The sequence below is a fragment of the Drosophila melanogaster genome, chromosome 3R, assembly GCF_000001215.4.
Source record: "Drosophila melanogaster chromosome 3R".
Classification (NCBI taxonomy): Eukaryota; Metazoa; Arthropoda; class Insecta; order Diptera; family Drosophilidae; genus Drosophila; species Drosophila melanogaster.
In genome coordinates, this window is record NT_033777.3 from 12291356 (window position 1) to 12305291 (window position 13936).

General features: G+C 44.3%; 1 protein-coding gene across 5 annotated transcripts in view; it reads left to right on the forward strand.

Annotated features, from left to right (window-relative positions):
• The window catches only part of svp (seven up), a 44049-nt gene extending 32619 nt beyond the window's left edge, over positions 1-11430 (forward strand). For 4 of the 5 annotated variants that reach the window (NM_169459.2, NM_001382014.1, NM_079601.3 and 1 more), the window contains exons 3-5: positions 2653-3204; positions 9124-9281; positions 9530-11430. In NM_169459.2, coding sequence (NP_731682.1) covers positions 2653-3204; positions 9124-9281; positions 9530-9646 — 827 coding nt within the window. In that variant the 3' untranslated portion in view covers positions 9647-11430. Of the gene's footprint in view, positions 1-2652; positions 4784-9123; positions 9282-9529 lie in introns of those variants that run through there. The other variant, NM_169458.1, reaches the window with a different exon arrangement.
• Positions 11431-13936: the final 2506 nt, after the last annotated feature.

Here is a 13936-nt window from a genome sequence, read left to right on the forward strand (position 1 = left end):
CTCAATGCACTTGTAATTAAATGAATATAAACATTTATTTAGTCGCCGTCGGATTGTGAAAAAGGCATTTCAAATTTACCTAAGCCAAGACTAGTTTTTGGCTAATGACATAGTCCGAACCCAGGTCCGCGATCTACCTGTTGGGCCCATTAAATCTAATATTTCCTCACCCAGTACTTGCCCCAGAACTTCTCGTAAAACGCAAAAGAGTTCAACACCTTTTGCCACATTCTGGATCTGGGTTGTTTTCAACGTTTGTGTTTGTCCACCCAATGTTGAGTCACATTTCTTTAATGACAAGTTCTGCGTAAAACTAGTCCCTCGCTATCAAAGCTGAGAAATCGTGAGAAAATCTCAATTCTGCATAGGCGGTTTCCTTCGGTTTTACCCTCTTTATGTGAGGGCCATGGTACTTAGTTGCGAAGCGGGACAAAGGTTGTGCCTGGAACGACCCTGGGTCAAGAAATTGTACGGGTTTGGCGCACAAAAAGCCTCACAAAACCTGAAAAAACAACATCAAATCGGTGTTCCGGGTCGCTCTAATTAAATTGCAGTGTCAATTGGTCAAGGGAAGTGGGATGGGGCAGAACTGGTAGCTGAAGTTTTCCTGCACAAAAACTAGTTTTTTTTTAGGGGTAGCAAAATTATGTAAAGTTATTCGGGATTTATGATGAATTTTTAAAGGGATTTCCATCTATTTCGGGGTGAGAAGGGAACTCGCTGGCTGGGCATTAGGGAGCTGTGAACTCTTGCTCGTGAACTTTGACCACTGGAATTCCGAATCCACCGGTTGCAAGCCAACACCACCTGCATTCGCTGATTTTGTGGGCTTGGTCGAACGCATTTCTGGGCAGACAATAGATGGAGTTAGTTGAAAAGACTTGGCTGGTTAAGAAAGTGGGTCAGCAAAAGGTTTCTAACACCTCCACGGCCAGATGGAAACTCCACACCTTGGCAACCCGCCTAGCTGGGCTAACAGCCACACATCCTAGGCACACCTAGAGCTCCATCGCAATCTTGCCAACGCAATCGGAGCCTTGGGCCAGACCAATTCGAATTCGCACTAAAACAAAGCATTGCTAAAAATGCACAAAACATTGTGGATCGAAGCCCATGGTGGTGCAGCTGGAAGTGGAACTGGCACTGGCACTGGAACTGGATTCGCCGATCTCTACCTGGTCAGCTTCGTCCACGAAACGTAACGTCTTTCTGATTCCTACTCGGATTTAAGGGAAAAGCGAAAGCGTTTCTGGTCAGTTCGCACAATGGACATATCCTGAAATCCCTTTCTGTCCCGGGTCCGAAGGTGTTTGTTTATTGCCCTGCCGGAGCAATTAAGCCGGGGGTTGCACCACCCGAACCAGTTGACCACTGTCCATCCGGTGGAGGAGCAAGCGAGATAGGGACACTTATTTACACAATACATTTGCGTAATTGTGCGACATGGAGTGAGGAGGGGTTGGCCATCCCAGAGGTCCTACTCTGTATAAGATGCACTTGGTGATCTATGACGGCGAAACCGGTTGAGTGTCCAGCGCCTTATTTATGCGCCTGGGAAAATATTGTCTGACCGCAAGAGCAGCGAAGAAGCTAAAAGCTGCTGGCCGCAAAACCCAAATGGAGAATCTGCCTAAGCCTGTGGTTTCGTCCGAGATCAGGCCCAGATTACAGCAGCCAAGAAAGCAGCGCAAAGGGTTTGCCATGGAATGGGTTTTCGAGATAGTACTAACCCGACATGCCCTTTTGCCTGATTGCTTAATGAATGAATCTTCCGCCAGCACGTGCTCAAGTTTTAAGTTCCCGCTCACATGTCACACACTCGAGAGCGTGTCCAAGTGGCCTCGGCTTAACTTTCAGCAGATATTTTGTATCCATATCCACAGCGCTCATGTCCATGTCCGAATCCACGTCAATGTCTGGCGAAATGTCGTTTCCGGCCAGAGTTCAAAAGGCCTTTCACTTTCCATTTAGCTGCTCAGTTGTTAAGCATTTACATTGTTAATTATAATGTTTATATATAGCCCCACTGTTTGCAAAAAAAAAAAAAAACACACACACACACACACAGAGACAAACCTGCCCATTATTTTCTTTCCTGCCTGTAGTCATACTTGCCCAAAATCTGCCAAGGCGGCTCTCCCCACATCTGCTGTATCTACAGATATCCGTAGTGTGTGTGTATCCGAAGGATGCGTTGAAAGTATTTAGTTGAAATTTGCATATCTAAGCAGTCGAGCCAACATAGAATAAGGGGTTGAAAGGCTTTCTGGGGTGGCAGCAAAGTATCTTATGACGATGTCTTCGCCTGCAACAAAGGGCGAGCAACAACAACGCAGTTCTATATGCAGATCGAGGTGGCCAGATACTCAGATATATCCAGATAGCTAGCATTGTGAGTTGTGGCAGCTTTGCCAACAGAGCTCAATGTCCCGCATTGTGCTGAGTGTGATGTGGCGGTCAAAATAAGCCCAACAAAAGCAAGATTCATTTTTTCAGGGTGCCTATACATCCTTCCAAAGATTATTTTCTTAAGAGAATACCTTAACTTTAAGATTAGTTTTGGAAAAATTACAAACAAGCGTTATCAGTTAGTTAGTTAGATCACCTTTCCTTCAACCAATCTAATCCTGATTTTTCCCTCTTTCTTTTCAGCTGTTCAACGTGGACGCGTACCACCCACTCAGCCCGGTCTGGCCGGCATGCATGGGCAGTACCAGATTGCCAACGGGGATCCCATGGGCATTGCCGGCTTTAACGGGCACTCGTACCTCAGTTCCTACATCTCGCTCCTGCTGCGGGCGGAACCGTATCCGACTTCGCGATATGGCCAGTGCATGCAACCCAACAACATTATGGGCATCGACAACATCTGCGAACTGGCCGCCCGACTGCTCTTCTCGGCGGTCGAGTGGGCCAAGAACATACCCTTCTTCCCGGAGCTGCAGGTGACCGACCAGGTGGCCCTGCTCCGGCTCGTCTGGTCAGAGCTCTTCGTCCTAAACGCCAGCCAGTGCTCCATGCCGCTCCATGTGGCGCCACTGCTGGCCGCCGCCGGACTTCATGCCTCCCCGATGGCCGCCGATCGTGTGGTGGCCTTCATGGACCACATCCGCATCTTCCAGGAGCAGGTGGAGAAGCTGAAGGCGCTGCATGTCGACTCCGCGGAGTACTCCTGCCTCAAGGCGATCGTGCTCTTCACCACCGGTAAGTTGCTGGACATTCTGTACAAGGATGTGCCGGCACTGCTCACCAAGGTTTCAGCACTGCTTGGCAAGGGTTCCACCGCATCCAATGACGATGTCCTGGCTGTGGTCCGTGACCACCTAGACGAACTGAATCGTCAGGAACAGGAGTCTCAGGCTCAGCAGCAGGCGCCGCTTCACCTGGCAGCCTTCATGAATTGCGTGGCCGGCGTTGAGGCTGCAGTGCAGCAGGCGGAACAGGCTCAGGTACCCACGTCCTCTGCCTCCGCTTCCGTCTCTGCTCCCCTTGTTCCCTCCGCCGGCAGTGCGTTCAGCAGCTGCCAGGCCAAGTCCGCCGGCTCCGAGATGGACCTGCTGGCCAGTTTGTATGCTCAGGCCCAGGCCACGCCCCCAAGCAGCGGCGGAGGCGACGCCTCCGGTCACAACAACAGCAGCGGGCTAGGCGCCTCGCTTCCTACTCAATCGCAAAGCGGTTCGTCCTCCCGCAACCTAACCGCCTCGCCGCTGAGTACTTCGCTGGCAACCGCTCCCGCTCCAGCTTCCGCTTCAGCTCCCGCTCCCGTGCCCACCTCCTCCGTGGCCCAAGTCCCTGTGCCCGCACCCGTCCCAGTAACCTCCTCCGCCTCCTCCTCCTCGCTGGGTGGTGGAGCCTATCAGACGCCCTCGGCTGCGGCGGCGGCGGCGGCAATGTTCCACTATCAGACGCCACCGCGCGCCGCCTTCGGTTCGGCCTTCGATATGTTCCACCACAGCACGCCCTTCGGAGTGGGGGTGGGTCACGCCCACGCCCTTGCCCACTCGAGCGGCAGCGGCAGCGCGTCCTTTGGCAGTCCTAGTTACAGGTATTCGCCCTATAGCCTGGCCGGTAGTAGATGGCAGTTGTAGGATCTCACAGAAATCGCAGCCCCTTGTATTGTAAATGTACTTGTATCTATATCGATAGCGTTAGGTAGACCTAAACCCTCTGTAAATGTACTTACTTTAGTGCCTATGGCTAGTTTCTATCTATTTATTGCCTTAAACTAAGCATAATTTATTCTAGTGGTAATTACATAGATTCAATTAGTGAACTTTTGCCAAAAAATTTGATGAAACAAAGACTCTAAGATGAGGGAGGAGAAAAAAAGAATCTTAAGAATATATATAAAGCTGTTGCTGTTAAACAAAAATCTAATCCTGGCTTGTGTTTTTACTTGTTATTGCTTACTAATGCTTTACACCGCTTGTTGACTAATTTATAGATTATTTATTTATTTGTTTATTACTTACTACAATTGGATTACTAACAAATACCATACTAACTCGAACTAACTTATGAACTGATTAATGCTTCATCTTTGAAGATACAGATCTTTCCAAGTGAGATCCTACTAGCAGTTGTTAAAAACCAACTATAGATTTGTTGATTAAATTGGATCTATTGTAGATCACGAGAAATAAGTATAAACAAAATTTTGCATTATTTAGAAGCCGTAAATTTGGATTCGTATAATCTGAATGCATTAAAAAATAGCTTTTCGTTTGCTATGCAATGATCCATTTGTTTAAACTTTCTAACGAAATTAAACAACTTCATCATTGCTTTTCAGTACCAAAGAGTTACAAAAATAAAATCTGTAAACTATGATAGATTGGTTTTTATTTCTTAAATTTAAAAGAAATTTAATCCACTATATCGTACCTCGGTATTTCCGCTTATAGTTTGAAAAGAATATCTAGTACTTTGGAAACTACTTTACCAAAAAGTTTAAACTGTGATAATATAGTTTCACATTATTAAACTATTTTAAACTTATTTGAATGAAAGTTAAACAAAATTTTAATCAAGATCCTTAGATTCTTAAAATGATGAACCAGTTCTGATTAAGTTTTTAAGGCACCTTTCTAACCCAAGGTATTGGAATCACTATTTATTTCAGCTCGTTGGAAAACTTTTAATTTTGGTGAATTCATTTTGTTCATAATTTCAGCAAATTTATCAGTTTTCCGTTTCATAAACCATCCATTTATTTAACACTAATCTTCTCACATTTTTATTTCATTTTTTAACAAAGCTATTCACACAAAAACAAACAAAATTTAATCTCATCCGCACGTGGCAACAAAACTCTGGACTTTGGGATTATACACACACTGAAACACATGCACATCTAAAACATGCACACGTATTTAAATAAATCACACCAGCTTATATGCGAATAATTTAAATATTTTTAAAGCCTTATACCATATACCTACTTATTTTTAGACAATTAGGTTCCACGCGAAATAAATCACTGAAGTTTTTGTATGCAAATAGAGTGAACTGGGCTTTTCTTTGACTTTAGCCTAAGCTAAGTTTGCAATTAAGCGTAAGTTAGCGATTTTAAGAGCAGCTTAGTTATGGGTAGGGAAAAACTGAAATTTTGATTTAGTACCCCCTTTTCCAGCATGGCCAGGGAAAACTGAGATTATGATTTAGTAACCCCCCCTTATTCCATGTCGTGTCAAGCAGCTGTCCAAATTCACGTCGCAATTGTTTTTCCCCTGATCTGAACTCAACTTGGCTTGGAGATATCCCAAATCCTCTCCTGCTCTTTGTGGCGACGTTTATTGACGTCGAGATACCACATTATGAACATTAATACAACACTCGTTTATGTCGCTTACTTACAAGCCCAAGTCAATGGACCAAGTCCAGGCCTTGGCCAAACTTGCAATGAAAATAATTTTACCATTTTCAAAACGCTGTGTGTGTCGCTTGGCCTCACTACACTGAAAGAAATAGATAAGGAAATATAACTTTGAATTATCTCAAAAAGTATATTGTTAATTTGATTGGTATTGATGGACCTATCGGTTTTAATTACGACTTTATTTGTTAACAATCAGTTATCAGATCTTCTCCACACCTTATCAAATGTCGAATTCTTTTCAAACTTTTTGTATTGAAGCTATATGCTTTTTCTCAGTGCAAGCCCCGATCAGCTTAGCCCCACTCACGAGGGGGCGTGTGTGGCATGGAGTTCGTGGTCTCGCTGGCTGAGACCCTGGACCGACTGGCAAGCTGCAATTGCATTTGAATTGGCTGCATGAGTCCATAAACTGCAGCCGATCAATCGCTGCGCAGCCCATACCCAAACCCATACCCATGCCCATACCCATGCCCATACCCATGCCCATACCCATGGTCTCCAGCTTGAAGATTGTGGGAGACGAGACACGATCGCGGTAGTAAAATACCGGGTATAGACTTACTAGATCTTCTGCAGCGCATTGACGACATGTCTGCTCCTCTGGCTGCTTCGTTGGCTGGCAAACTTACCTGGCTGGGACCACCTCACCACCTTGCCTGGCAATGGTGCATCTTCCTCCAGCTTCAGCTCCAGCTCAAGCTGCAGCTGCATCCCGCTCCAGTCCCAGCCCCCTCTGATTGCTGTCGTTTGTTGCAGTTGTTAAGAGTTGTAGCTTTCATGTCTTGGCCACACTTTTTGACCAACATTCTGTGTGTGTTTTTCGCCTGACTTGAAGCAGCAGTCTCGGCTCGAAGCAGCACCGCTCAAATCGTTTTGTGGCGCTCATTGATCGCCTGCGCTACTTTTCCCCCTGAAAATTGCCAGCGACGTGCCCCGAAGCCTGAGACTCTGGCTGGCAATTAACAGTAACTTTTGGGCCGGGGCAGACTTGAGTTGATTAGAATCATTAAGGGCGCGTTTCGATATTAGGTTTTGGGTTTTCCCTTCTGCCAGCCTTTCGGAGGAGTCACTGTTTGCTCAAAATTTAGATGCAGTCGATAGAGCGGAACTCCTTTTCCACAGTTGACCCCACACGACCCGATCCTTATTAAAACTAAATAAAGTTATAACTGTTTCTGGCGGTCGCGGCACGACCTGCTGCTTGGCCAGAACTGGAGCCATAAAGAACACAAATCTAATAAAATATAATGCAGCAATTCATAATTTTGTTAAACAGTTTAGCCCCCCCAACTCCTGTTGCTCCTTTTTCGATATGTCTGCTGTTGGTTGGTTGGGCAACCAACTACTTTACGGTCATTATGCATTTAAAACACGCGGTCACGATCTCTCCCTCGCTGAGTTAGTAACTGCGACGACCCAAAACCGACCGAATACTGAAAACTGAATACTGAACACTGAATGCCGAAAACTGAAAACTGAAAACCAAACACACAAATACAAATCGAAGCCAAGCTCGTCTTAGGGTACATAACTACAAGCCAAAAACAGTTAACAAAAGCCAGAGTCAAAGCCAAAAAATTAAAACCCAGAGACGAGGCTAACCCCTCGAGAAAGCTCCGATCTGGGCTGGTGCTTCCCCAGAGTGGAGCCCGACCTGGATGTGGAATGTCTTTCACTTTGAGCATGCAACTCCCACTCCTCCGCATCCCGAGTCCTCGTCATCTGCGATGCATTTCAATGAAACTAAAAATGTTCAATGCCTGCCCTGGCACAATTTCCACTTCCTCCGCCGTCTGTGCTTATGACTCCCCCCAATTGGATCCTTTGGATCTCGTCCAAGCTAATGGAAAGTCAATTGACAATTATGGCCATGGCCAATGAAGTGATTCGTTGAGCTCGACGGACTGACCATGTCTAATTTGTATAGCCAGAGCTTCACGATTATTACCATTACCTCTAGTTACCTCGTTTTTTTTTTTTCTTTTTTGGCCGTTGTTTATGAAACCGAATAGTTAATAATGGCTAATTGAATTCCTGTTGCCGCTGGCGACAAATCATTTAGCTTGATTTACGCGCTTTGTGTGGGGGCAAAGCACGGCAAATTTATATGATAACTGCCGTCGAACATTTTACTTTATCTGCCAGCCAAAACCAATCATCGAACAGATCTTGCCTTTGGTTTTGGCTTTCAGCTGACACACTCGTCTTTTATGGCCAGCTCAGATTCGGAGTTGCGTGCGGCCAATACGGCCCAGAGTGCCATTAACGACATGCAGTTTAAGACCAAGACAACTGGCCATGCAATCACAGGCGAGAGAGTTCGGCAATCGGATATATGAGCTCACATCACGATGATATCGGTTGGCAAATGGCAAATGGCCCAATCATTAGCTTGGTCTGCTCGACTGCAAAATGATATATCAGCTGCAGGTCTTAGTTTTTCGCTTGCGTAATAGAGTCCTCGTGTGTGCAGTGACTAATTAAGCAAACAAAATTTCATATGCAATTTCGAAACGCCATTCTTAACAGCAACGTCGACCATTTGAAATGCTTTGAAGCTATGCAAATTTACAAGTGCTGATGTCTAATTTGAATTTCAAACAACAACAAAAATGTATATGTGTGTATTTCAGTATTTGAGTATAAAAAATAGAAGAACCGCTCGTTGCCGTTTTTGTTGATGCTTTAACAGCGGCAATTGATAAGCAAACTTTTGGTGCCTGGCAATTAACACTCGACGGCACACGCTGCGTATGCGCAATCTAGCATCGCTGTAATTAAATGCCACGGCTAGCGGCCGACAAGATGGAAAATCCATTGGTATCGTATAGTTTTCGCGGGGACAGGGCGTTGTCTTTCGGCTTAATTTTCCCGAATTTAATTAACCCAAGTGTTGTACTCGCTTGTTGTTCGCTTCTCAGTAGACCGACCGACTTCAATTGAACATAAATCAAATAGACATGACGTAATCTCCCCGTTTCGTCATCGATCCACTGCCGTTGTGTCTTGTTGCCTTGTCTTGTGCTATTCAGTGTGCTCAGCCTCAGCGCAATTGAACTGAGCCGTTGTGGGCGTGGCAGCGGCTCATGTTCGGTTATTGGTTTGACGTGACAGGCAGACTCGAGAGTTGGAAACTCTCTGCCGGCGCCAGGTGAACTGCCCCCTTGAGTATCGACCATGTATTTGCATTCATAACTGTGAATCCGCGAACTGATCAGTTTCTTTTCTTTATGCCTATCTTTAAGATGCCTGCGGCCTGTCCGATGTGACGCACATTGAATCCCTGCAAGAGAAGTCGCAGTGCGCCCTCGAGGAATACTGCCGGACCCAGTATCCCAACCAGCCCACGAGATTCGGCAAGCTGCTTCTCAGACTGCCATCGCTGCGAACGGTCTCCTCACAAGTAAGTTTATTATCTAGCTAATTATTACACAATAAATCGTCAAAAAAGATTAAATATGAGGTACTTGGAATATCAAGAAAAGGGGAAAATACAAATTGTAAAGCTGAAACAGACAACAGCTGGCAATTTCAAAATATACTGGAATTAGACTGGAGATAGAAATTTTATAAAATATTTGAAATACTCGTATTAAATATCTTTCCTAATAAAAATCTTTGTTTTGCCTTACGTTCTTTTTCTTCGGTTAGGTCATTGAGCAATTGTTTTTTGTGCGTCTAGTCGGAAAAACGCCAATTGAAACGCTGATACGCGATATGCTGCTGAGCGGCAACAGTTTCTCCTGGCCCTATCTGCCTTCGATGTGACACACGATGTGGCGCCAATTGACAACAACTTGATCATCGGCCGCAGCTGTGGCGGCTGCAACGCTCAACATCAATTCCGGCGGAGGCGGCATCGGCATCGGCGGCGGGGGCAGTGGCAGTGGCGGTGGCGGTAGTGGAGGCGGTGGCGGAGTCGTTGGATGTGGCAGCCACAACGTTGTCGCTGCCAGTCATGACCAGCTCGCCAATGTTGCTGTCATGCAGCAAACATACGGCAGCGGCGGCAGCAGCAGCAGCAGCATCAGCGGTTGCCACAACGGTAACAACGGCAGCGGCGGCAGCATTTGCAATCAGCAGATCAACAACTACGGCAACAACAGCAACAACAATGTCGGCAATCATATGAGTGCAGGCAGTTTTTTCGGTGGGTCCAACAACAGCATCCACAGTAGTGGCAATAGCAATACCGATTATATGACCACGCCAGCCACCGCTTATGCGACACCAGCGACAGCAGCCACATCCACGGTGAACACCACAACGATGCTGTCTAATTACTGCGATGCCGCCACCATGATGATGGCCGCTGCTGCAGTCAATGCAAATCAATGCCTGCAGCAACATCACCAGCGCATGTTGCTCGCGGGCAGCAGCAACAGCAGCAGCAACAACAGCAGCAGCAACAGCAACGGCGCAGCAGCAATGCCCTCCTCATCCTCGTCTGGCTCACTGTCATCTGCCTCATCGACCCCAACAGCAACAGCAACTGCGACTGCAATTGCAACAGCAACAGCAACTGCAGCAGCAACAGCCGCGCAGCAACAACAGCAACAATCGCCGCCAAATTTAATCGATATCAGCGAAGTTCCTCTCATTGTGGATGTCAAGTAGTGTAATTATTTATGCATCTAGAAATGGGGCTATAAACCAACCTTGTAGATACCCCGCCCCGCCCCCACCACTACCACAAAAACCATAAAACCCCAAAAAAAAAACAATTGAAAAATGTAAAAAAAAAAAGTTGGAGGATGAGCGCCGCGTAGCTTAATTGACTAATTTTCCATTTGTAGCTTTTGTTGTAACTTTGTACATAACTCCTCGAAAAATTCAAGTTTTTCTCTAGGCCACCCCAGCTGTGAGCAAAACCAATCTCAGCTGACATATCCAAGAGAACTTCAAAAGTGAAGCCCCCAAAAAAAGTAAGAAGGCGCCAAAAAAACGTCTTTACATATGAATGTGTATAATATTTAAATGGCACTGAGTTCTACTTAATTTTAGACCACAAACACTTGAAAAAATCAATGAAAAAATAAGAATTGTGGAAAGAGAAAAATCCCCCCTAACACTTTCAAAAGACAAAACATAAAGATAGTTAAAATATTTATATATGTAATGTAGCATATACACGTATATAGTACATATATGAATATATAAACGAAACTCTACTCCCAGTGGTTTGCAGAAATATACCAAAAATTTTAAGCTATGTTTACTTGATGTGTGGCAATTTTTATGTGTGCTTTAGCAATTTTATTTTTACTTTAAGTAAAATTTAAAATTTATAAACATTCGATTCTCGACTGGTTTTTCTCGGCGGATGTATCTCAAAGATGCTTCTGTATGGGAAGGCCGAATTGTTGAAATACGAATGCAAAATTTAGCGAATTTTTTATTTAGTAACCATTACGAGTAAAAACACAAAATGTTCAGTGCAAGTTTCAGTTCTTAAACGATTTTTTCGTAAGCTTAAGCATTATCTTATTTATGTGTATAGAGTATGAAAAGTTTTCTATATTTTGTAATAATAAAAATTTGCGTTTATAATGAATCCTCTATTGTGTTTGCATTTTTTGTTTGGTATCATTTTCTTGGGGTAAGAACACTATTTCGAAGCAACTGCAGCCAAATTGTACATAAGACAAGTACTCAAATGAAATGCGTATTAAAAAGTAAAACATAGTATGAATCGAACAAAACGTATGTAAATACAAATTAAGTATAAATAAATATTAAAACAATTTGATTGCCTATTAAATGCATCACGTAAACACGTGTAAATACAGTTTTAAGAGTGATTTCAATGTTTTTAATAAAGTAAACCTACTGATAACAAATAATGAATGCAGTTGTAATTAAAAAGCGAGTGTCGGCGAGAGTGTGATTAATCGTGAGTGTTTAAATACGTGTCCTTATCACCGATTGTAGACCCATCACGTTAGACAGACATCAGTATCAGCAGCACACGAAATGATTATTGCGTTCAATGAAATGCATTAGCATTCAGTTATTTTCGTCACCAAAAAAATTGAAAAAAAAATTATGTTAAATAAAATTCATTTTATTTCAACAAAAATATGTGCTTTTTTAAAACAATTTGGAAAGGGTGGTTTCATATTCGGAAGTATTACCAGACAACTTTTTAAATTGTTAATTTTATTATAAAGGATTAAAAATTAGTAAGCCTATTTAAGTTATTTAAATTACTTTATGCCCTTGACTAGTTTCAACTAGGAGACTTAAGCCGCTTTCCACTAAAATTCCGATTCGAAAACATTTACACACCCCGAACTGATCTTTAACCCAGAAACACTCATCTGATGACCGCTGAACTAGGGAAACTTTCATAACTTTCCTGGACAACTTCCTCAAAGCGGGCATATGTACGAATATATCTGGGCATTAAGCGGTACGTGATGCAACCAAATACCATGTGTTGCCGGAATAAATGCCCAAGTCATGCCGATGCAAGCACCCACCTCGCAAAACCGGGCTGAAACCGCATTCGCGGAGGGCAATTACCCGAACTGCTCTGAAATTGCCAATAATGAGACATGCAACTTGTGCGCTTAGCCTCTGTAATGGATTGCCGTGGATTGGTATCAATTGCGGGTCAATTCCTCCGGAGCTTGGGGCTGGGGAATTTCACGCGCCGACAAGATAATCGCCGGGATTCCCTAGTTCGCCCCGGGCAAAGCCCAATCTGTCCATCCCAAGGATCGTGCATTTGCAGACAGCGTGTAGCCAAGCTCAAGCTTGGAGTCAAACCAAGTTAAGGCCAGGCTAAGACCCGATATCCAGCCCAATGGGCAAATTGCCGCTGCCGCAAATGACAAATTAGATATCGAAAATAACAATTTGATCGACAGCCGATCGCCACTGCTCCACAGCCGGGCTCCAAAGTTGCCAGGGAGAAAAATTACCAAACCCAAATTGGCCCAAGATCCGAAATAAGGAAGGCACTTTGCGGTTGGAGCGTAGCCAAAGGAGTTGATGAAGGTGTTGATTTGATTACTTTTATGTAAGCCCAGTCCCAGTACCAGTTGGAGTTTCAGTTCCAGTACCAGAAACACGATGGCCAAGTCATCGCAATTGCCATCGAATATATTTCACTTCACTTTAATGCACCACCCCCCATAGCCCCACGAATCGTGATCGGTGCAATTTCAGATGGATGGACTCGGATTTTGGGCATCAATTGAAGCCGCCGTGCCGCACTAGGCTTCACTGTACGACGATCCTCCAGCTGCTCAACGGCCGGCATCTAAATGTGAAAAATGATTTGACTTTAATGGCCGCCACTGAGTGATCAGTGAGCTGACTGCGATCCGATCATTACCATCCGATCAACTGAGCATCTGATCATCCCCAACCTTGAAGGAGGTGTTAAGATTTTGTGACCAATTGGCCAAGAAGGTAACGGTTGCTTCAACTACTATTTCCCCATCTCCATACCAAACCCAATCCCCCCCCACACTCAACACTTATTTGCTCTTGAGTGGTGCTGATCGGATGAAGGCAAGTACCGAGTACTTGGCTCTAGGCACATGATTGATCCACAGCAGTTGCATTTGCATTCGCACTCGGCTTGTTTCTCCTTTTTGGCCTGGTCTTGTCTTGCGGTGGTGGAACGTGGGAATTTGGCTTGAAGAATCGCAATTTTCCGCGCGAGGAGGTGTGCCCGTGAACTATATTTCGTACCACAAAATTGTTGTCTTTAGGATGCCATAAATGAGCTATGCAAAATTATGCGGAAAATTGTGGTCATTGTATATTTTTTTTTTATATTAAATATAGCAAGAACTGAGAATAATTTAATATATTTAAGCAGTGTTAAAGTGGCCTGTCGCAATCTTTTAATTTAGCTTGAATGTTACAGAATCCACACAGTCAAATTTTACGCCGATTCAAAAATCTAGGTAATCGTTTTCACATAAAATCTTTTTAATATCTTTTAATGGTCATATAATGCGCGACAAGTTTTATGTCTGTCTGGCATAAAGGTCAATTGTCACTAGATATTAGAAGGGGCATAAAAAAGTGTATTGTACTTAT